Source organism: Rattus norvegicus, chromosome 4, assembly GCF_036323735.1.
Source record: "Rattus norvegicus strain BN/NHsdMcwi chromosome 4, GRCr8, whole genome shotgun sequence".
In the NCBI taxonomy this organism is placed as follows: domain Eukaryota; kingdom Metazoa; phylum Chordata; class Mammalia; order Rodentia; family Muridae; genus Rattus; species Rattus norvegicus.
The window spans coordinates 85005203-85030059 of record NC_086022.1 but is presented as its reverse complement, the minus strand read 5'-3'; the positions used below and the strand labels follow the sequence as shown (position 1 = coordinate 85030059).

General features: G+C 44.1%; 1 protein-coding gene and 1 long non-coding RNA gene across 6 annotated transcripts in view; one reads left to right on the top strand and one right to left on the bottom strand.

Annotated features, from left to right (window-relative positions):
- The window catches only part of LOC102553885 (uncharacterized), a 21621-nt gene extending 15073 nt beyond the window's left edge, over positions 1–6548 (bottom strand). The window contains exons 1-3 of one of the 2 annotated variants that reach the window (XR_001837594.3): positions 6411–6548; positions 2751–2938; positions 1146–1565 (exon numbers count right to left, since the gene is read on the bottom strand). This is a non-coding gene — a long non-coding RNA (uncharacterized LOC102553885). Of the gene's footprint in view, positions 1–1145; positions 1566–2750; positions 2939–6410 lie in introns of those variants that run through there. The other variant, XR_001837593.3, reaches the window with a different exon arrangement.
- Scrn1 (secernin 1) overlaps positions 5483–24857 on the top strand; it is a 62128-nt gene continuing 42753 nt past the window's right edge. The window contains exons 1-2 of one of the 4 annotated variants that reach the window (XM_039108254.2): positions 5483–5624; positions 23814–23973. In XM_039108254.2, coding sequence (XP_038964182.1) covers positions 23815–23973 — 159 coding nt within the window. In that variant the 5' untranslated portion in view covers positions 5483–5624; position 23814. Of the gene's footprint in view, positions 5625–5756; positions 6060–6613; positions 7111–23813; positions 23974–24857 lie in introns of those variants that run through there. The other 3 variants (XM_063286615.1, NM_001025063.1, XM_006236512.5) reach the window with 3 other exon arrangements.

Sequence of the window (24857 nt, the reverse complement as noted above, 5' to 3'; positions counted from 1 at the left end):
GAGTAACAAGGAATCTAAAACTAAAATATTTCCATGATTCTGTATTACTCCCAGTTCTAAGAGAGCCAGGCAACTCTTCCAATATTAAATGATACCTTTCTTTTTCTTTAGGGTGTTTTGGTTTTTGAAAAATTGAAGAGGACCCAAGGAGAATTGTTTTTCTAATGTTAGAGGAATTTCATAATTCTCTTAGTAAGAGAGTGACTGCCTAACCGCTCATAGCAAGACATAGATGTTCCTTTAGTTAAGCCAAAATTCCTACGGCAGTTTAGACCAACCGTTTGGCTGTCTGAAGAAATGGAAAATACCTAATAGAAATTTCCTTGCAAAGTGACTTTGTAGGTGAGCAGTGCTAAAACTTCAGGTAGAAGATCTTCACATTGGAAAACACTTGGTAAACTTCAAGTATCAAAAAATATTTTCAGGGGTTGGAGCACTGGCTCAGCAGGTAAGTGCTGGCTGCTCTTCCACAGGATCCGTGTTTGATTCTGAGTGCTCACCTGGCTCATTCTAATCCCCTGCCAACTCTCCAGTTCCAGGGACTCAGACACCCTCTTCTGGCCTCCAGGAGCATCAGACACTCCCATGGTACAAGTATATACAAAAAATACATAAAATTCTTAAAAATTTAGTTTCTAGTATTACTAGATATTAAAAACAAATTTTATATTTAAGCTGAACATGGTACAAGGTGGACAATCTCCACACAAAGAAATATAAAAAAATCAGGGCTGTGATATAGCTAAGTGGTAGAGCGCCTATATAGGCTCTTTATAGAGAGAGCGCCTATATGCACACACATGTATACATACATTTTATGCCAGCAAGGAAGACTGAAATTCCAAATCTGATTTGATGTTTGACTGGGCTTTGATCATTAGAGAATCAGGTCTGAGCAGCATCCCTTTGAAATATCTGCACAGTTAAACTCATGAATGACTCCTACGGTGGTTTAGGCTCACGTATTTGAACACTTGGTCCACAGTTGGTGGCGCTGTTTCGGAGTCTGTGGAACCTTTAATAAGATAGAACGTTGCTGAAGGCAGTACACCATGGGGATGTGCCAGCATACAATGTGGCTTGGATCTTGGAAACCTGACTGGAGCTGTGAGGGAATGAAGAAATGTAAGACAGACATGAGAAGCTGGAGTCAAGTGGTCTGTGAGCTCCAAGAGCCATACCTACTACTTCCACAACCAAGATCCATTTATTAGGTTCCACACAGGAGAGGGGTTAGCTAGTCTTGGCAGGAAGTCCTCTGTAGGTGAGCAACCTCAGGCAGTGAACATCCATGAGGAAGAAGCCACAGTTGCTAGTTTTTGTTTACGCAGTGTTCAGTCCTCCGTAGACACAGGTGCTTGGACTGGAGGGACAAGCCTGGCCCATATGGTGAGAGGCTTTGCCAATTCCCATAGGTCTGAGGCCTTAGTACCGCCATGTCTGAGCCTGTGTCGTGAGTGCACTCAGGATTGAGTGACATCAGCCACTCAGGACTTCGACTCCTTGCAGGGCGGGCTCTGAGAGTTTATGGCGTCACTCCACTTCTTGTTTGCTCTTTCTGCTTCCTGTGCATGGATGAAGATGTGATCTCTCCGCTTCCTGTTCTAACCACTGCTGCCACACCTCCCCTGCCAATATAAACTCTCCCTCTGAAACCTTGAGGTCAAATAAACGCTTTCTTCCTTAAGTTGCCTTCGGTCAAGGCATTTTATCACAATGACAAAAAGAAACTGATGCAATTCCCAAAGGCAAAGCAGATAACACACTTTTTTTTTAAACCTAGGAGTAGTTATAAGCTATACTTTACTTAAAAATAATTATGAACTATTGGTTAAAATATATTCCTTTGCCCAAAATACAATTTATGTCTAAGAGGCTTGATGAATTATTTGTCGTAAATGTAACTAAACATATTCAACAGCAAATGCTTCATGTTGCCTGTATTCAGTGTGCACAGTAATTCTGTAAATTGCCTTAAGGGCATCCTAAAGGTCTGTTACTATGGTAACCTAAGCATGGGACTAGGATGAAGATGGGTGACTGATGAATCTTCACTAGTGCCGTTCTTTCTCATCTTTCCCTGGTTCCATTGTCAGTGCTTCCCTGTGAGTCCTCCAAACATCCTCTCAGGGAAATTGCGAGGCTTTCTTGCCTGTACATAAGTGCTGCCTTCACATTAAGTCGTCCAGCTCATCCCCGTGAGATTTGCAAAGTGACAGGTCTATTTTTTCCCCCACAGCTATTTATACAGAAAGAAGCACTGAGCAGAAAAGACCCCTACGCACATTGTGCTAAACGTGTTCCTAATTTGCCTGTATTTCAGAGCCCTTCAAGTCATAGCATAGCATATTTTAGATAGGAAAAGGCCAAGTTGTGAGGGATAATTTTTAAATAGTCTGGTTACTCTTTATTTGTGAGCATCCCTTAAACTTGTTAATATTTCGAAATACACCGGATCAATATGCTTGTCTGTTTATAACTCTTATGCTCCCCAAATAACACACACACACACACACACACACACACACACACACACACACACACACACACACAAACTCACACTAAATATATGCAACCAGACAGTCTCCATCTGCAGGCTTCCCATCTGGGGATTCAAATCAACAAGGGCAGAATATTCTGTTTGGTATTTTTAATAGCACACATTTCTCTAATATTGTGTGTTTTCTTTTAAACTCCTAAATATATTCATAGTGTTCTAATGGTGGTTTAAAGGTACTGTATGTGCTAACCTCATGACTTCCCTCGGTTTCAGGCGGTTTTGGCTGGCTGGCATGCTTTCTCCGTGTCTTGTAATTGAGATGTTAGACTCACTTGGGCTTGAACTTCAGCTGGAGGTGCAGGGCTTCACTCAGCTCTGCAGTTCGTTATTCCTTTGTCTAAGTCCCACTGCAGGAAGATGGTAAAAATGTTCTCCTGTCTTGGAATGAAGAGATTCAGAGCATTAGATTTATACTCAGGGCCCAGAACCATTCCCTTTTTATTTCTTCGAATGGGGGGAAAAGTCATGTTTTTCTTTCTTTCTTTTTCCTTATAATTATATATTTATTTTATGTATGCAAGTACACTGCCACTGTCCTCAGACACACCAGAAGAGGCCATCAGATCCTGTTACAGAGGGTTGTGAGCCACCATGTGGTTGCTGGGAATTGAACTCAGGACCTCTGGAAGAGCAGTCAGTGCTCTTAACCACCAAGCCATCTCTCCAGCCCCCCTTTATAATTTTAATTTTTATTTAGTTTTTTTTTTTACTTTTTTCCAATATATGAGCATGCAGTTGCTCAGTGCCATTTTGATTCTTCCCACTGAGTTACTTTGCTGTTGTTAAAAATAAAAAAAATCAATTGTGTATGCCGTGCAAGTCTGTTTGGGCTAATCATTCCTTCTATCTTATGTTGACACTACATTCTCTTGGTTGGTGTAGCTTTATAGTGAGTCTTAAAATAAGGGGGCTTAAGCCTTCCAACATTTGTTTCTTTCTAAACTGCTTTGGATGTTCGTCCCAATAAATTTTAGAATCTGCTTGCCAGTTTCTATTTTTAAAATCTATACTGGTATTAAGTTTACTATATAGATTATTTTGGAAAAAAATTCCATCAAGTTAGGTTTCCTAATTTATGAAAATATTATTTCATTTATTTGTTACCTTCAGATTTTTACCAGATTTTTATAATGGGGAAGATAAGTGATACGCAGGAACAGTTATGATGTTGTTAGGGCTGTATATTTTACAGGTTCCCAAGTAATTTTATTTTCATCCTAGTGTTTATCAATAAAAACAGAAGTACACCTATAGCATTTTCTCTGGGGGGGGGTATGAGCATCACTTGTGACAATATACGAAGGCTAGAGTCACCAGTGTACCCCTGCTTCTCCTTTTTGGTTCTGGAAAAGAAAACAAATCTGTGCCTACCTCTGTGGAACAAAGCAGCTCCCTGTTATTTCCTAGCTCTGAGCATGCCGGATAGACTATAATTGACCATGCAACAATTGTATGTCATTTAAGAGAATGTTTTCCTTGTAGGCTAGCTCACAGAAGCCTTGTAATTTACACACGGCTAGACTCCACACGGCTGATAGAGGCCAATGATTAAAGTCCTAACTGATAGTTGTAGAAAAATGTATCTGTTGAACTGTGCTGTTCCCTTATTTCTATCTGTGTGCCTCGAATGGTAGCACAGTCTGTCCTGTATAAAGCCAAGAACAAAAATGTCTTATTGATGCTTAGTAATGCTACAACACACGGAATAAGCTTCTCTATTCAGACCTGCCCCGGAGGGGAAAACAAAGACTTTAAAACAGCAGCTGTCAAAATTCACTGCACAAGGGAAACCTGAAAATCTGACAGAATGCAAGTTCCCTGGCCCCAGCTCTGGGGACTTCAGACATGATGGGCGGGGCCCCAGGTTAAGCTCCTTAGGAGTTTCTAAAGTCATTAGCCACATGCATTAGGCTACAAAGTCCACTGTTTGCAGTAAATAAACAAATAAACAGAACACCTTTTTGGTCGAAGTCTGAGAACCAATGGTCTCTTCTGTAGAATCTGTTGATGGCTCCTGACACATTCCCTCATCCTTCTCCCACTGTCTGTTCACTCACCTGACAAACTACAAGTGCACACAGATTTAAGAGACAGGATAAAAAAGGCTCCTTCCCTTGCAACCAGTCACCCAGCTCTCCTCCCTTGCGGAATCTCCCGTACTATTTCTTATGGATCTTTCCAAAAGTAGTCTAAGCATTTGCAAAGAGAAGTACATATTTTTTTCTACACACACACACACACACACACACACACACACACACACACACACACACACACACAAAGTTCTGCACCTAATTTATCCCCACTTTAGCCTTTTACTTGGTGTAAGTGGGAAGTCTTGTATCAGTACACAATGATCTCATCTTTAAAATATGCTGGAAGGCATTCCATGATATTTATAGGCTGAATTTTATTCAATCTTTTAGTTTAGTTTTTGAGACAAGATGTTACTATGTAGCCTTGGCTAACCAACAACTGGCCCTGCTACCTCAGCCTCCCCGATGGTGGGATTACAGGAGTCTACCAGCACACCGAGGTTTAGTTCTAGCTGTTGCTGGCACAAATACTACAGCCTCCACGGAAGCCTGCTCATTTCACACCCGTATCCTTCCCTCTGTAAAAAATTCCAAAAGTGGAATCAGGTGAAAATCTACATATGTTCTTATCCTGAGAGATATTGCCAACCTCTCCCCATAGAGGCTATAAAACTTTGATTTGTGTTCATCTGCCAGCCTTCCCGGTAGCCTCTGTCTTAGAGTTTCACATGGCCTTTTCTTATCAATCTATACAAGGTGGATCGGGTCTCAGCCCCTGAAGCACTGTGTCAATAACCTTGAGGTGGGTGTCTCCCAGTCAAAAGTTTATTAACCCTAGTGTGCCTTTGTTACTTGCTGTGTGATCTTGGTCCACAAAGAGTGAGTATGCTGCATTGTCTGGTTTATGAACACGATCCCAATCAGTTAACATCAGGGAACGACTTTAACACATGAGTCAACCAAATGAAGAATGCGCATCTCTGCAGGGAATTCTTGCCTAGGCGCCAAGGCTCAGACTAGCAACCGGGGTGAGTAAAATGTTGCCAGGAGAAAGCTGGGACTGGTTCCTAAAAGCTCTGGTTCTTCCCTTTGAGAGAGTTGCAACCAAGAAATAAAAATCTAGGAAGAAGGGAACCACTTTCTGTTGAGTCCCGCCCCCTCTGCTGTTCTTGGGGGCTCCCGGTGCCCTCCCCTCCCAGGCGGGGCGGGCTCTGAGGCCTCAGCTGTCAAACACAGCGGAGTCCTGGGGCCCAGAGCACAGGGAGGAGGAGGGTGGGTCTGCGGTCGCGTGACCAAACCAGCTGTTAGCAGGGGGCTGGAGAGCCTGGAGTCTGGGGAGCTGGAGCGCCAGCGGTCTTCTGCGCTACTGATGCGGAGGCTGTAACCTAGCTGCCGCAGCGCCCCCAACTCCGCAATCGCAGCATCAGCACCGCTGGACCCGGCTGGAGCCGGCTGCTTGGCAGGTGAGGCCTCAGGCTACGCGGGGAGCGCCCGGGCTCAGGCAGCTGCTCTTCCGTTGGGCAGTCACCACATTTCCCATTGCAACTCTAATGCCTCGTTGCCTCCCTTCCCGAGTGTGGACCGGGGAAGGGGAGATCAGAGGTTAGGTGGCCTCGGTCGCGCCCGATTCAAGATCAGGGCCAGAACCTGCTCCTGCTCTCCACCCCGCACCCTTCCCGCACCTCCCTTTCAGTCTTACAACCCGGTGCTGCTTTTCTTGGGCGCCAACTTGCAACGCCCCGGGAAGTGTCTCTGAGCTTTCCTGGGCCCCTGAGCTTCACCCGGCGGCTCTGGTGGTTCCGGGCTCGCCTTACCTCTCTCTGAGAGAGCCTGGCTTCTTCCCGAGTACTGCGCCCGCAGCGCCTGACCAGGCCGCTGCCCTTGGCCGCCGGGCGGAGTCCCTGGATCTGTGGTCATCTCTAAGGGCCAGTGAGCTGGGACCAGGCATTGCTTCGCTCCAGGCCTCACCCCTGCACATTGGAATGAGGGTGGGGTCATGGCAGGTGTCTGGACCCTTGCTATCGGTGCACCTCAGTTTACCTCTATTTCCTCATTTGTTTGTTTGGTTTTTTTTTTTTTGTTTTGTTTTTATTTTTTCTGTCCGGGCATAATTATTTAGCAACCACAGTGAGGTCTGCAGGACGAAAGGGACGCTTGAATTTTAGAAAATCGGTTAGAATTTAGGAATAAAAACGTAATTACACCTATTTACATTTAAGGCAACTTATTTTCTGTCTCCCAAGCTGACCTGGTAGGGTTCTGTTAAATCGAAGTGTATTTCTGTGTAATTGTAGGTTGTTAAGTGCTTCTTCCTGGTGTGTGTGTGTGTGTGTGTGTGTGTGTGTGTGTGTGTGTTTACTGTGCTTCACGCCTGCCTAAATCCTCATCACTTGCTAAGGAAACCTATGCTAATTCAAAATGGCAGCATGAAAAATCAGGCCAGGCGGAACCCTAGCAGACCACAGCCAAGCACAGCTGCCCCCAGACTTGAGCTGCGGAGAGAAACAGCAGGAGGTAAGGCTCTTCTGTGTATAGGTCGGGAGTGTACGAGGAGCTGGTTAAATCTGAGCGAAGCTGCAGAGCTGGGGGAGCAAGAGGGAAGTTTGGGGAGCTACAGCTGTTTTCCCTAACTTGTCGAAAGCTGGTATAAAGCCTAAGTCTAATTTGGTGATTTTCATTAGACCCATTTAAAGTCAACTGTGCACAGCTCACATACTTTATATCTACAAGTGGCTTTATAAAGGATGGGTGTACAGTGTAAACACCCGCCGGGAACAGTGCACACAACAAATCCATACAGGCAATGGCTTTGGAAGAGCTGACTTAGCACCGCAGCACCCAGGCACTAGGATTGCAAATTCTTGAAAGGTGACTCATTTCAGGATTTTTTTTTTTCTCATAAGGCAGCTTTTCTTTCGCTTTTCACTGCAGGGCTGCCAGCCATCTTGTCTTTTAGGAAGGAGGACGCGAGTGAGGAGGCAGGTGCCCTGGGGATAATGGAAAGAGAGGAAGCTTTCTCTGAGGGCTAGGCTAGCAGAGCTGCAAGTAACTGAGCAAGCTTGCCACAGACAGCAGCGAGGTTAAACTGCAGGGAAGATGGACAACTAAGGTCACGCCTATGGCTGAGGCTGACAAAGAGTTTCCTGTTCAGATCTCCATACGCCACCTTTCCATGTCTGAAGGGGAGAGCAGGTTGGCCCTGAATATCTGAGCAAAGGGAAGCAAACTCAGGTGGATTTAAAAACTCAGGTGTTTAAGGGACTACACCTCCCCCTCCCCACAGGCCCATTTAACTGACTGCATGAAGGTGTCCACCTTAGGCTCAGCTCACTTTTTCTGGTGCTGAAACCGCATCTCTATGTAAGGACCACAACTTTAATTATAACCACATCTTTGAAAATCTGGTAGCTTGTCTTGTATTGGTGGACAACTCTTAGCTGAATTTATCTTGCCAAGAAACAGAAGTGGGCACGGCATCTACTTTTACATAAAAATAATCGACAAGCCTGGGTTGAAGTAACTCCAGAGCTGGTCAGAAGCTGAGTTTTCACACAACTTGAATTTTAGTTGTGAATCGGTGACCCCAGGTCCGGGAGAGCAGAGCCGGGACCTCTGTATGGGTTAGTGTTCTGTAGGGTGATGAGGGGATGGAAAATCTGCCGTTCTGCTTTTCCAGCCAATTGCCACAGAGAAGAGGGTAGCAGGAGATGGGGAATGGGGTAGACAGGAGCCAGGTATAGAGAGGGATGCCATAGCGAAGGCAGATACAGCCGTGACATGTGCCATCTAAAACTGCTATTTACATTAGAACATGAATGTGAGGACATGTTGAAGAAACCGAAAATAAGTTTTAAAAATGAGCAACCCTAGTCCAGGTCTGGTTTTAATCTCAGCATTCAGGAGGCTAAAGCCTTGGATTTCCATGAGTCTGAGGCCAGCCTGGTCTATACAGCTATGGCTGTCCTGGAGCTTGCTGTGATTGGCAAGAGGTTCTTGATACTGCTAGTGACACTGGGTATAAAGAGACAGGAGGAGGAGGGGAAGGAAGAAGGGAGGGGGAGGGAGGGGGGAGGGGGAGGAGGGGGAGGGGGAGGATGGGAACTAAACTGGAGTGAGTGGTTGATGACACTGGATGAGAGCGGACTATTTTGTGGGCATGATCTCAGAGGACTGTTGGTTGCAATCTGCCATTTTGCCACTTCCCTGTACCTGGTGTCTTCTTGGTTCTTTGCTGTTCTTGTCTCTCATGTTTTACCAGAGGATGATGGTACAATAAACAAGCTTAGAGATTTAAGGCCACAAGCACAACACTGAACACACGGCCTACTTTTTCCTTTAGTCTAGTGAACTGGAGAGTAGTGGGACCTGATGAAAGTATATTCAAGAGAATACAGTCATTTACATTGGAGTATAGATTGACGGGGGTATCCAAGGTGGGATTTATAGCTTTAAATTACAATGAAGTAAATTACACTTGACAAAACTATTCAGTTACTTTCCTCATTCCCTGTCAAGACTGAATATTTTCAAATTTTAAAAACTTTGTAACCTTTTATGAGAAAATGATACTTTTAGTTACAGTTCTTCAGTTGTGGGTACAATTGCATGTTTTGAGTACATATTTTGACTTTTTACATTTGCTGCTCTAGTATTTCTAGAGTTTGAATATTGCTTTTTAGAAGTGGATTTTTCTTATTGATTGATAAAAATTCTTTATACATTAGGAAAGTTAACTTTTTTGATGAACATTACAAATGTGTGTCCCAATATTATATGTTTTAAATTTTGAGTTTTGTTATAAATAAGTCAGTAATATTTTCCCATTTCCTATTGATTTTACTTATTTATTTTTGCTGATGTCGTGTGATGGTTAGATTTAATAATCAACTTGACATAACTTAGAATCAACTGGGAAGAAAGTCTCAATGAAAGATTGTTTGGATTAGGTTTTCCTGTGTACAATTCTGTGGAAGACTGTCTTGATACTTTGATTGATGTTGGAAGATACAGTCCATTGTGGGTGGCACCATTCCCTAGGTTGGGGTTCTGAAGTATGTAAGAATGAAAATATTAAGTTGAGCACTAGGCATACATGCAGTCTATGTGTAACTACCTGTTTCAAGTTTCTACCTTCCCTTTCCCAATGTGATTAACTGTAACCTAGAATCGTTGGTAGAATATAAACCCTTTCTCCTTAAAGTTGTTTTTGTCAGCGTATTTTTGTCACAGTAATTGAGATGAAACTAAAACACTTAGTAGGCTTTTTGTCCTCTATATTACTTTTAAGATGCGTCCAGATGTTTTGTAATTTTATGATGTTATAAAACAGCTAACAGCCTGAATTTTAGTAGCTTATTTTAGATAGAAGCAAGTTGGGGGCCTGGGCATACTTTTCGTTGTCTTCGTAGCCCACAGTCACTGATATCAGATCATCTAAAACATCCTTTTCCTCAGTTTCAAACAGACTTCCTCACCATGTATGGCCTCATTTCAGGACCCTCCATTCTGTTCTTTTTTGTGTAATGTCAAACCATCTTAATACCAGTTATAATTTTGTAATATAGTTTAATATCACTTAGGACTAGACCCACATCATTAGTTTTCACTTCTGAGCCTTCTCTGTCAGCCCCCTTTCTTTTGTACATTTTGGAGATGTGCCGGGAACTGAAACAGAGCTCTGAGCACGGACTCCACCACTGAGCTCCCAAGCCCTCAAAGCCCTCAAGATCATTTGAACACACATTCTCCAAAAGCCCCATCCATATGTTGATTGCTGCCATATTGAATCCACAGATTCATTTAGGGAGGATTAATAGCTCTGAGTAACACTGGGAGTTTCGGAACATACCCTGCCCTTGAGAATTTCTCTACTGTCCACATTAAATCTTACAATTTTATTCACCTCTCACCAGTCACAGCCTAGCACTTCAGCCTCTCCCCAGTCCGAGGCACATCCCTTTATCATTCTGTACACCACACCCCCAGATCTGTTCTCCATCTGAGCCTTGTATGAAGCTTTGCTCTCGGAGGCTCTTAGGCATGCTTTTGCAGTTCCTGTTGGTGCCATCACCAACATGCTCCCATTTCTTGTGTAGCAGGTGAGATTCCTGAGGTCCAAGAAGGTAAAAAGGCACAGGTGTGTGTTAATTTATCTGCCTGCCTCTGTTCCCCTGCATCACTCCACAACATCACTCAGGCCGTTAGATAGTTAGGTCTTCTGGTCAGGATGACAAGATGATAGCCGAGGCCCTGGGAAAACCTGGGAGAAGGAGGTTGAGGTGACTCCTCCGGTCTTACTGATTGTGTGCTTGACCTGAATCTCCCTGTACCTATCCTCCCTATGGTGATGGAGACACTGTGAAAGCTCCTCAGGGATTTGGTCATTGTTGAAATCAGGTTACTCCCTTCCTCTCTGGTCACACACAGCACACCCCTTCTCGGGAAGACAAAGACCTTGAGAAGACCTCAGCTTCGTAATCAGATTTTAAGGAATCAAAGTGCCGATAAAGGAAAATGACCTCACTATAAAAAAAGTTCAGACTGCATAACCAGATAAATAAAGTGAAATGTAAGGTGTCTATTTCTGTTACACTCTGAGCTAATCCTTCCAGGTCCCTCTGTCTGTCTGTCTGTCTGTCTGTCTGTCTGTCTGTCGATATACCTGCTATTAATTGGAAAAAAATTGCTAATGATAAAACCCAATGAAAAGCTCCAGCACTAATGGATGATTGCAAGATGTTTTAAATTTCATTTTGCTCATTGTAAAATAATCTCATTTCACACCAGCAAGATTTGTGTTTGTACAATAATTATAATTTTATTTCTTCTGTAGAAAGTGGACATTTAAGCCATTTGCTTTACAGCGAAAGGTAAATTATAAGCTTCCACTTTAATAACGACAGGGAGGATTCTTTTAAAGAATAATCCCAGTTTACAGAGTTACAGGTACGTCTCAAATCATGGTAATGGCAAAGATTAGAATAGACAGCGCATTGTTTAGATGGAGAGGAAGACAGATGGTAGGATAGGAAGGTCATGATTCAAAGCAACCTGCCAAATTAGTGGACACAGTGACAGCAGTGTTGGAAATGGGACCAGAAGGGGATGAAAGGGCCCTGGAGGTGGCTCTCATCGTTGCTCAGAGTGTGTCCTGTGGAGCATGCTCTTGGCGGTGACCACAGGCCTCTGCTCTCTCAAACACACTGGACTCTGTTCTTAAGGCGATCCTTTTCTTGATTGATTTATTTTTTCTTTTTCTTTTTCTTTTTCTTTTTCTTTTTCTTTTTCTTCTTCTTCTTCTTCTTCTTCTTCTTCTTCTTCTTCTTCTTCTTCTTCTTCTTCTTCTTCTTCTTCTTCTTCTTCTTCTTCCTCTTCCTCTTCCTCCTCCTTCTCTTCCTCCTCCTTTTCTTCTACTTCTTCTTCTTTTTCTTCTTCTTCTTCTTCTTCTTCTTCTTCTTCTTCTTCTTCTTCTTCTTCTTCTTCTTCTTCTTCTTCTTCTTCTTCTTCTTCTTCTTCTTCTTTTTTTTCGGAGGTGAGTTCCAAACCCAGGGCCTTGCACTTGCTAGACAAGTGCTCTACCACTGAGCTAAATCCCCAACCCCTTCTTGATGAACTTTTATTCCAAACGATCCACATATAGCTATACAAGGTTGCCGTCATACCCATATTACATGTGAAGAACGTAATATATGCACGCACAGATTCCAGACTGTGGGTCTGTCTGGCTTTCTGAAACAGCCTTAATGTAGCTATAACAGTAATTATCCTGACACTGTATCCCTCACCGGTGTCATTGACATCTTGTATTCTTTCCCTCCCTCCTTCTCTCCCTCCTCATCCCCTTTGAAAGATGGAAAATTACTTTCCAATCTGCCATGTATAGGAACACCTTCCTTATAATGACCTTGATTTGACTACATTCATCTTATCTCCCTGGCCTGGGTCCTATTAGATTGTTTGTCCACTCCTTCCTGGATTAAATTTTAAAAAAGGTTGTATTGAGTTTATTTCTCTTCTTCCCTTCATTTCAGAAGCCTTTTAAAAAGTCATCATCTATTTTTGTTTTGTGCATATGCATTTATTTGGTTATGTGTATGACTTTTGTGTATGTTTTGTCTACGTGTATGTCTGTGCACAGAGTGCATGCAGTACCATCAGAGACCGGAGAAGGCATCAGATTCCATGGAGCTGGAATTACACACATTTGTGAGCCCCTGTGTGAGTGCTGGAAGCTCACCAGTTGCCATCAGAGTCCCTGCCCCATCACAGGGCCACATATTAGCTGCATTTGATGACAAATTATTTAGTTGCAACTGTTCCATTTAAAACTTTTGTTGTTGCATATTTTTCGTAGTCATGTGGGAAAAATGCTTGAGGAAATATAGAGTGTTGCCTGTAGCCCCGTGGACTGTGGACCACCTCACACCACCCTGCCCAATTCCTTTACACTTCAGCATCTTCTTAGATAACAATGATTTAAATGCCATATTCACAGTGGTGTGAACTCTTCATTTTAGTAACTTTTCCCCACATGTATTTCTTCACTTTTGCTGGTAGACAATTTTCACATCATAAAAGTTACTTGATTCTTATGCAAGTGACTGTATTTGAGGAAAAATAAGGACCCGAATAACATATGCTTTTTGAATCATTGTGTGTGAATTGCATGTTGTGTGTTTGTATGTATGAACTATATGCATGTAATATATATGATACATGATACTTTTCCTATAGTGTATGAGCATTTCAAGCCAAACTAAAGTCCTTCCTGTCTCAACATTCCTTCTTTAAGAAGTTGTCTGAGACACTGTGGAATTGTAACTTTAGGAGACCATCTTTCTAGTAGATCAGCCCAGTGTAACCTCTCATCTTTTAAGAATTCTAACCATGCACTTTGCTTTTATATTCTTATGTTTTGAACCTATGAGACAGGGTCTCATCACTGCCACCTCCAACCTGTGATCTTCCCGTCTCAGCCTCCCGAGTGCTGGGATTGCAGGCACGCACCACCGGCCAGGCTTACTTTTGAACGGTTGCTTATTATAGGAAAATTCAACCATCTGAGAAAGGAAAGGGTGCAGTAGAACAGACCTCAAGTTCCTGCCCATCACGTAGCTCAGCTTTTATCTTGAACACTCCTTTTTCCTCTGAGCCCTTCCTCTTCATCCTGAATTATTTCCTTGTAGTATTTTATATAGTATGCATTTTTATAAGACACATGTTTTTTAGGTGAGGGTTTTCTTTTTATCTTCTTTCTCTTCCTTCTCAGAGTCTTGCCATATTGCCCAGCATGATCTCAAACTTTTAAATGATTCGCTCAGCTCAACCTTTCTAGTAACTGGGGCTACTGGTGTTGGCTATTACACCTACATAAGCCATAGGCTTCTAAAAGCCATTTGTTTTTAAGTGAAAGCCATCACAGCATCATGATTCTATATAGGACATTAAGAACCATCCCCTGATATAGTAAATATCTACTCATTGTCCATGTTAGCCCAGTTGCCTTAGAAGGCTTTCTTATGATTTAATTAAGTTAGGATTCAAGTAAGTGGTTCATTGTAATTGCTAGGTGTGTATCGTGTGTGTGTGTGTGTGTGTGTGTGTGTGTGTGTGTGTGCGTTCCATGAGTAAATAGCATGCACTTTGGAATAGGAGTCTATCTGAAGATCAGGGTACCATCCACTGGTAGGATTAGTACCATCAGCAAGGAAGAGTAGGAGACAGGAAGTAAGCGTCTATTGAGTGCCCCCTGTATGCAACCACAGTGCTAGTTATTTTCTATGACGTCTCTCACAAACCTGTGTGCTATGCTATGTATAGGGATTGTTTCCGCTTCCAAATGACACTGTTGAGAATTAGTTGGTGGAGCCAGGATAGGGAACAGGATCTGTGTGTTTCTACAGCATGTCTGTCTCATGTCCTGGTGGACACAGGCATTCAGGGCTGGGCAGACCTTGGAAAAGAATACAGTTGCACACATCTCATCCTCCTGATCTTCTGACAGGCCCAGACTGGGGATGGAGGGATGGAGGGATGGAGGAGGAGCTTGCAGTCTGCCTCTCCCACCCAGTTCCAGTCTTAGAGCCATACAGAAAGTGAATAGGTCTTGCCAGACCTTCGAGTTGTCAGAAGAGGCCAAACATCTGAATGTCTGTCTTAAAATGTTAGCTATAAATTCAAGATTCTAAAGGGCAATCAATATCCAGCCCAAACCAACGAGTCTGCAGGCCTATATTATCCTTCTGGGAAGCATGATAGCTGAAGACTGGCTCAAAAGACCTAGTAGTTAACTGTTGGGGGCAGATGTTCCCAGAGGCGCTGTTTAAGCTCTGGCAAGTCTCCTCTAGCTCTTACTAAGTTGGGAAGAGTTCACGACCTCTAATTATCTCCTAGAGGGCCGGGCTGAGATTAAGGTGAGTTGGCTCATAGCCTGCTACTGTTACACTGTGTAGTTCATGTCCAGAATATTCACCCACCCCCCTATTAAATGAAGACTTGGTTCTCAGCCTGTGGCGCTACTGAGAGATGATGGCATTTTTAAGGGTGGGCCTAGAGGGGAGTCATGGGTCACTGGGGATATGTGTCCTTCACGCAACAACCCCTTCCTCTCTTTCTTTGGGTTTCAATCAGGAGTAGGCAGCACTGCCTGCCATAGCCTCATCGTGGGCCCAGAAGCTGTGGGGTTTGCAGACCATGAACCAGAGCCTCCCGAGCTGGTTGATGGTGAGCAAGAGTAGCCCCTCTATTGTTGCAGAGTTGGAGAGCTAACACACTTAGTTATCACCTTCTACGGCTTCAATCAAAGCCATGGCTACTAGGATCAGGTACCCCCCTGACTGGAGTTTTATGCTCTAGTCTCCCAAACTCCAAAGGAATGTGTAAACGCTATCTTAGGCTGAGCTCACTGAGTCTGAGATAGCTCACACTTCAATTTTTAGGGAACTCTTTTCCCAGGCTTCTTCATCATCCCTTCTTTTTTTGGTAGCAAAGCTACGACAGAAGACTCAATTTATAAATGAGTGTCATTTGTCCCATTTCCAATTCAGCAGGAATGTCAATAATTTTAAAGGCGAATTTGTCAATCAATAAAAATCACTCCTTCGTTTCCCTGGAAAGTACTGTTTCCTGGGCTTTGAAGTTCAAGTTTCTCAGAGAGTGGAGAGGAGGGAAGACCTGTTGGTCACTGGCTCTCATTCTTTGTATAAGGAAGGACAGTTTGAACGATTATATTCACAACAGCTAACGAGCTATCGTTCACACACGCAGTCATTTCCTTCCTCTCCAGTAACTCGAGGCTCTCTGGCTATTGGCTGAGGTGGCTGATGAGGGTCGCTCTAGCTTGGTGGAGAGAAAGGGCCAAGGCAGTTTGGCAACCACACAAAGAACCCCTGCCCAGGCTCAGGGCATTCATGTTTTCAGTAACTCCTCCCGGAGCTTGAGAACAAAGCCCTTTTCTCCCATGCAGCTTTCTCCCTCCTTGTCTAGACATTCTGCCACGGTTTCCTAGTTACAGGAGCACAGACTCCAGCCCCCATGCCTGCAGAGCAGCCTCTTGCCACCAGGCACAGGGTGAGTGCTGGTGGAAGCAGCAGTCCTGAAGGAGCACCAGGAGAGTTATCCTAGAGGAAGTCATGAGTCCTGAGGAGGTCCCTGGGGTTAGGGGCTGGGCCCAGGGCTTCTTTGCTTAGCCATGGCAGCAGATCTGGAGCGGTACTGGGAATGGAAGAGTTCTATATGCACAGATTTAGCTTTAAATTAGTAACTGTGATAAAACATACACGCAGTGACCATTGCGGTCATTCCCTATTGTATAGAGGGGTAGTGTTAAGTACATCCACTCTGCTGGATGACCAGTATCCAGGACTTCCATCTTGTCAATGCAAGCTCTCTTGTTTCCTCCTTTGCTCAAACCCTGCCATCCCTGTTCTATTTTCTGTTTCTAGGTGTCTGGCTGTTCTAGTTCCTGTGTGGAACAGAAGTCACATAGTACAGATGGGACACACCGCATCTGCTGTTGTGGTTTGAATGTGGACTATTCCACAGCTACTAGTGTGTTTGAATGTTTGGTCCCTAAAGAGGACAGGCCTGAAGGCGGGGCATAGTTGGAGGAAGTAGGTCCCCGGAAGCAAACTGTACTTACTGTCTACTCTGTTTCCTGACTGAGAACCCAGTGTGACCAGCTGTGTGACCAGCTGCCTCATGTTCCTGTCAGCACGTCTTTCCCTTCATGATGGATTATGACCCGAAATAAATCCTTTCCCCCTTAAGTTGCCTCTTGTCAAGTTTAAGTCACACAATGAGAAAAGCAACCATTACATTTAAGCTTGCAACTTTTCATGTCTCTAAGAATAGAGAATTTCACGTCTGGCTTAACATGATGGGCCAATCAAGACAGCACATCAAACATGTATAAAATTACCGTCCCAGGCTGTGTGTATAGAAAATGTCACACATTTTGCAATTTAAGTGTGGGTCCTTCCCCAAAGTATTTTGTCATGTGTGGATGACCAGCAGTATGAAAATAATCCGAAGTCTGAAACACTGGGCAAAGGGATATGTGTATTTGTGTTTTTTTTTTTTTTCTGACTAGTGTATTCATTACCACACCATTGGCTGCTGAATCTTAAATTAATTTAAAAATGGAGTCCCTTGGTTTCACTAAACACATTTCAAGCACTCGTTAGCCACACTTGGCTAGCCACTACTCGAGGCCCAGACAGAGGCTTCCAACTGTTCAGAAAGCACTAAGCAGACAGAAAGCTGCTGGCTTACTGGTGGGGGGTGAGAGAAGACATCCCGGATATTTTTTCATACTGTGCGGGCTAAGAAATAATCAGACTTCCTTTCTCTACCTGTCACTAGGCATCTGCATGTTCCTGAATGAGATACTTATCTCAGCTTCCTGTCTTTTAATGGCCCCTCTCCTTCAGTGCACGGCCAGCCATTAAATAATTAATTAAAGAATTTTTTCTTAGGGAACCTAGAGAGCACAAACGCGCTCTAAAATGTTCCCAGCGTAGACTTGGGAGATGCCTGTTTAGCATCGCCATTGATGGGAGTTAAATTAGAGTGTTTCATTAATTGGAACTGAATTGCTAACCTGGCAAGAATCCTAATGAGCTTGCCCCACAAAGCAGCCGTATGCACAGGCCTACCCCTCCGCCTCCCGCTCTTAAGACTTTTTTCCTTGAGACCCACAGCGAGTGTGGAATGCGATGTCAATCCGGTCTGTGCGGGTGTATACAGCCCTACTTTGCCTATGGTGGTAGTGGCCCTTACTCTGTGAGAGGCATGTATTCCACTGTCACCCACAAGAGGACCGAAGCCATGGGTTTGGAAAGTGCTGTCTTGGTGGCAGTGTCTCTACCACCACTGAGTGACCCCTCCCCCCTCACACATGCACACAACGTTTCTTTCTTTTGAGATTATAATTAGAACATGTCTCCCTTCCCTTTCCCCGCTCCGATCCTTCCCATGTGGTCCTCCCTGCTCCTCTTCAAAGTCATGGCCTCTGTTTTCACTAATTGTTCTTGCATGTATATATGTATTACATGTACATATATTTCTAAATATGACCTGTTGAGTCCATGTAATGTTACTTGTATGTTTATTTTCAGGGCTGATCATTTGGCACTGGACAGCCAGTTGATGTGCTCCTCCCTGGAGGGCCATGTCTCCTGCTCCCAGCTTTACTCACTCGATACAGTGTCGAGGCTTCCTTCCCCCACACCTCACCATAACCCCCCCCCCCCGCACTATACCCTCTCCCCCAACACACACACACACACACACACACACACACACACACACACACACACACACACACACTCTGGGTTACGAAACCATGCCTGCTCAGGGGAGATGGGTGGAAGTTGGAAGGAAAAAAAATGAAGACATCAAAGATCTCCAAAGAGAGGAAGTAAAAACAACATTCCAGGTTATGATGATACTGTCTTCCTGGTGGATTCTGCCTTACCACCATGATATTCACATCGAACCCTCTTCGGAGTTCCTATAACTAGGCCGGCTTCCACAAGCATCCTGCTAGACTTTGCTAATGTTAGGCGGTTTGTTGTTTTTGTTTATTTGCTTGTTTTATTTAGAGGCAGGGTTTCACTATCTGGTCCTGGCTGACTTAGAATTTGTTATGTAGACTCCACTGGCCATCAACTCACAGACCTCCTCCTTGCTTCAGAGTGCTAGGACTAAAGGGGTATCTGCTATGGCGCCCTACAACTGGTAACTAATTCAGTTTTGGTGGCTGATCAAATATTTAGTCACTGGGCTAAATGGGTATGTTTTCAAAGTACTTTGGAATTAGCAGAAACCTGGGAGGTGGCGTGGCCACTGCACCCAGTAGAGTTCTTAGACAGCTCATGCGGCAGCTGGAATGTAAATTGTTAAGCTTTTTTTTCTTTTTAAAAATAAAGCTGACAATTCAGTTCTGTGGCCAAACTGAACATACTCCAGTGACTGCATAAGGCTAGTGGTCAGCACATTAGAGTGAAGGCTAGACGTGAGGAGATGCGGCATTTCCACTGTCAGCTGGTCCAGGAGTCTTGCTGAGTTCTCTCTGAGGCAAGTAGATGGGACTTAGGCAAATTAAGTTGACGCTTACCTCAGCTGACGGTTGTGAGGTAGTTTACTAGCTCTTCTAGCGACACACACACACACACACACACACACACACACACACACACGCACGCACACACACAAAGGAAAGGGGTTAGGGGATGAAAGAGAAGTATTGACTGATTGATTCTACCACTGTGAGCATTCCTGCTTATCCAAGAAACCCAATGAAAAAGCCAGAGTCATTGGTTCCGACCTCCCTGGGCTTCTCTGGTCTTTGTTCTCCTCATGTTTACTTGACCAAACAGCCCAGGTGACTTGCTGAGCAAGCAGAAGCCCTTGGTGAAACACTAGGTGCTTCCTAAAAACCCCTTGGGTTTTATGTATTCTGCAAATACCTCTTATAAAGGAAAGACCTGTGCTTGGTGTAGCCTGTGCATAGAATTGCTAAGGTAGTTTCTCAATACGGAGACTTGATAGCTGTCGCAGGTGTGAATGAAGTTGGCCAATTTTGACTGGCTTGCTGGGGGGGGGGGGTGGTGCTCTATTTTATAAGTCAACCCCAAGATATCTTCTTATAAAATATTTATAAAATATGTCTTCTGGGTCATCTAATTTGACACCTGTAAGGAGAAGTATGTGAGCTGAGACAAAATATTTATGGAAGAGGCTGAGGGAGGTAGAGGAACTTGCCTGCGGCCACACAGCTGGTAGCTGGCAGAGTTGGGCTTTGAGTCAGCCTAGAGCAGTGGCTCTCTACCTTTCTAATGCTGAGGACTTTAAATCCAGTTCCTCGTGTTGCGCTGACCCTCAACCACAAAATTATTTTCATTGCTATATCTGTAATTTTGCTATTTTATGAATCATAATGTGAAATATCTGTGTCTTCCCATAGTCTCAGGTGACTCCTGTGAAAGGATCATTTGATGCCCAAAGGGGTCATGACCCTCAGGGCAGAACCACTGCTGTATAAAATGGACTCAGCGAGTTGGAGAAGGGACCACAGTAGTTGGGTGGCATGGGACCGGCCCTCAAGGACTTGCTGGTTGCTTGCCTTCCTCCCTCCCTCCCTCCCTCCCTCCCTCCCTCCCTCCCTCCCTCCCTCCCTCCTTTCTTTATTGAAAGCAGATGAAGATAGATAGTTACAAGCAACTCATTTTTGTTATTCTAGACCAAGCCGAATGTATTAGTGCTCATGGATGGTGACTAACTGGCGGGGTCCTTTCTATAGCAGGCCTCTTTCCAGTTCTCCAACACCCTGAGCTTTTGCTCTGCCCCTTCCTCTACTCCTGCTCTGTCCCTGCTTCCTGTAGAGCTGTAACTCTAATGGCTTCTGCTCAAGTTCAAAGAGCTTTCCAACTCTATGACCACCGTCGTCGCACCTCTCACCTCTCGTAAAAGCCGTAAAAGCCGGTTCTCTGCTTTTGAAGTGACAAGCACAGTCTGAAACACCTCTGTAATCACCACATTGTCAGCAGCTTTGAATCAGGTCACCATATGCAAAAGGACTAAGGGAAAAGGCTCTCCCAGGTGCAGGGTCATCACAAAGGAGATTCTCGTAGACAGAAACTTCAGTTTGTAGAATGTTAGAAGACAAGATGGTGCTTGGTTATGGAGAATACACTGTGCATAATAAGCTAGGTTGTGGATCCAGGTTTGCAGTGGTGTGCTAAAGAGACACAGTCCTCACTGTTATCTTGTGGGGCCTTCGGGAGAAGAGACCATTGATCGTTGCTACTGAGATGATCACAGAGGTGTTTCAGACTGATTGTCACTTCAAAAGCAAAGGATGAGTTTTTATGAGAGGTGTAACATAGCTACTTGAACTGGAATGGTGTTCAAACGAGCAGAAGCTGTTAGAGTTACAGCTACACAGATAGCAGGGCGAGAGTTGGGTTGGAGGTGGGAGCAGAGCAAAGGCCTAGGGTGTTGGAGAACTGGAAAGGGGCCTGCGTGTTGCTGATGATGGAGGGTGGGGTGAGGCTGAGGCAGGGAGACACAGGCTGATTAGACTTCATTTACCAGGCCTTTGTTTTAAAAGCTGTCATCAGCCTTCAAAGTGTCTAAAGCAGAGATTACACTGTTGAATGCATTCTTTTTTTTTTAATACCCACAGAATTTATTTATAGTACAGAATTGGATGGATTGTGTTTACTCCAAATTGGTGAATTATATAGTATCACCATGTGAATTCCTAACGTAAAATGTGACTGATTTGGGAGACAATTGCAAAGAGTTAATTCAGTGAAATATCAGTCATTAAGATGGGCCTTAATCTAGCATAACCAGTTCCTTTACAATAAATGGATATTCTGATGTGCCTGTGCAAACAAGTAGGATGATGTGAATGGCACTGCTTTTTATAAAGCAATGAGGAGTTTCAGAAAAGATCAACTATATTTATATCACAAACTTGGAATCCAAGATTCAAATTTTTCATAAAAATTATGATAAAGTATTAAAAGTTTTAAAACATTTGTTTGTTGTAGGCTATAAAATGATACTTATCTCTTAAAAAATCAATAAAATATCTTTTATTAAGTAAATAAATGTATTTTTTCACAAAAGTAATCATAATATACAATGTTACTGTGTAATAAATTCATAATTTAAAACAGAAATATAAAACTTTCTCAAAGCAATCTCCAGAGCGGGCAAGTGGTGAGAGAATCCTTTCTATTTTTTTTTTTTTTTAGTTTTATTATAAGGTCTTCATGAACGCATACCATATGCTTTGAGTGTATATCCTTTGTTTTTAATTGCTACTCCCTGTCCCCATCACTACGACTATTTGTTTCTTCTTCTTCTTCTTCTTCTTCTTCTTCTTCTTCTTCTTCTTCTTCTTCTTCTTCTTCTTCTTCTTCTTCTTCTTTTTATTAACTTGAGTATTTCTTATTTACATTTCGAGTGTTATTCCCTTTCCTTGTTTCCGGGCAAACATCCCCCTAATCCCTCCCCCTCCCCTTCTTTATGGGTGTTCCCCTCTCCATCCCCATTGCTGCCCTCCCCCCAACAATCTAGTTCACTGGGGGTTCAGTCTTAGCAGGACCCAGGGCTTCCCCTTCCACTGGTGCTCTTACTAGGATATTCATTGCTTCCTCTGAGGTCAGAGTCCAGGGTCAGTCCATGTATAGTCTTTAGGTAGTGCTGGTAGAATGCACTCTTAAAAAATTGCTCTCGGGGGTTGGGGATTTAGCTCAGTGGTAGAGTGCTTGCCTAGGAAGCGCAAGGCCCTGGGTTCGGTCCCCAGCTCCGAAAAAAAGAACCAAAAAAAAAAAAATTGCTCTGGGGGTTGGGGATTTAGCTCAGTGGTAGAGCGCTTGCTTAGCAAGCGCAAGGCCCTGGGTTCGGTCCCCAGCTCTGAAAAAAAGAAAAAAAATTGCTCTGGCAGCAGTGTGAATGTTTGAAGCAGGAAATGGTTGTTTTTGTTTTTGTTTCTTTAAGTTCTTGGCTGGAGATGGTGGTGCACAGGGGCAGCAGTTGGGATGAAAGGGAATGGCTAATTCCCAGAGGGATGTAGGAGATGGTGAAGCAGCCAAGAAGGACGGCTTCTGAATGCTGGTGCTTTAATGGGATGGATGGTGGAGCTGGCCTTGAGGTCTGGAACTTCAAGAAAAGGCTCATCTTGAGAAAGTTCAGCCTTGGACATCAGACAGGTAGCCGGGTAGAGGGCTTGGAAACTCAGGTTGAGAACTGAGCTGGGCTTAGCTGTCAAAGGTATTGGTGTAAGGAATGCCTGGGCATATATGAATCCCACCCCTGCCCAGGGAGAAGAGAGCAAGCCAGTCCAGAAACCAACGGAGAGGTGGAGGAACACCCAAAGTACTGGCATATCATGCTGCTGTGGCTGAGTAAAAATGGTTTTAAAAGAGTGTCCCCACCTTTCCTATCTCTAAATCATTTTCCTTATAATGCCCAAATTGATTAAATGGTGGCCCCCATGCACCTCTGGCCCAAGTGAAAGTTGGCTCACTGCATCATTGCTAGTTCTAGATGTGTGGTTTCAGACAGCTGAGTGTCAGAAATTACAAAGGGGGAATTACATTCAAACTAAACACACATGGTCTACTTCATCTTGTTATTCCCCAAACAATATAGTATATGAATTATTTATGTAGCATTTACACTGTGTTAGTCATTCTAAACAATCTAGAGATGATTTAAAGCCTACAGGAAATGTGTATAGGTTGCAAATACTTTTATAGGAGGGCCTGGGTGTCTCTGCAGGGTCCTGGCATCGATCTCCTGTGAACACCAAGAGATGACTGTATATTACTTATTCATGTGACTGTGTGTGTGTGTGTGTGTGTGTGTGTGTGTGTGTGTGTGTGTGTGTGGTGCGATACCAGGAACAATAACCTCTTTTGCTCTCTCCTATGTCACTGACCCTTTTTGGCTGCCACTATGGCCTGCTCCCAATTTGAGTTTACTTAACCCAGGAAGGACTGAGCCTGTGTGCTCTCTGCAACTGTGCAGTTCTACATCAGACTCCCCAGACTGATGGCAGCGGGATACTGTTCTGAGTTAAGGGCACGCAGGTCGATCATTAGCCTGTGGTAGGTGCTGGTGTGTGAGTCAAGCACCCAGAGCTGAAGGGCGCCCTGTCTAACCGGCTGCCACAGCCCTCACTGCTGTTCTTGTTGCAGGATGTCTGGTGCACCTCCGAGTTACTCCTTCGTGGCTTTGCCACCTCGAGCCAAGGATGGTCTGGTGGTGTTTGGGAAAAATTCAGCGCGGCCCAGAGATGAAGTGCAGGAGGTCGTGTACTTCCCAGCTGTTGACCATGAAGCTGAGAGCAAAGTTGAGGTAAGCGATAAGAGGTGGCCCTCTGATCCTTCAAATGTCTTCCTCTGGCTTCACCTTAAGCACCAGCTTTTCCCCAGAAGCCTGCGTACCGTTCAGACGGTCCCGTCACTTCCACTCCTGACGCTTTTCATGCAGATGTGCTCAGAGCCTTAACAACAAGGGCACCTGGAGAATTCTGTGTTCACAATTGTCTTATGGTTAAGGAAAAATATTTACCATAACTCCACAGACAAACCTGGAAAACAAGATAGATTCATCAAAATCTCCTCACTCAGTTTCTCTTCTCTTCATAAAAAAACCTTAAAATCAGCATCTTCCTGCCTCAGCCTCCTGGGTGCTGGGATTATGGGATTACAAGAGTACACCAAGGCAGCTGGGCTGCTTTTTTTTTTTTTCCCAACAGAATTCATAGTGTGGTGTCTTAGTTACTTTTCTGTTGCTGTGATGAAACACTGTGACCAAACCAACTTACAGGAGGAAGGGTTTGTTTGGGTCAGAAGGGTAAGAGTTTGTCGCCATCACAGTGGGAGAGCCTGGCAGCAGACAGGCATCTGGAGCAGCAAGCCAAGTGCTCACATCTCTAACCAAAAGCAGGAAGCAAAGAGCACTCTGGGAGTCCCACATGGCTTTTAAAAGCCCAAAGTCCACCCTCAGGGATACACTTCCTCCAGTCAGACCATATGTTCCAAACCCATCCAAACAGTACCACACACTAGGGACCTAGTACTCAAACATCTGAGCCTGTGGGGACATTCACATTGCAGCCAACACACTTGGAGGTCGGAAGGTGCAGTTTGCACGACATAGACTTCATTGTGTAGCTTCACACTCAGTGGCAGTGCCGCGGCCCCACACTGGGATTGGCCACTGGGTTGTTTTCTAGT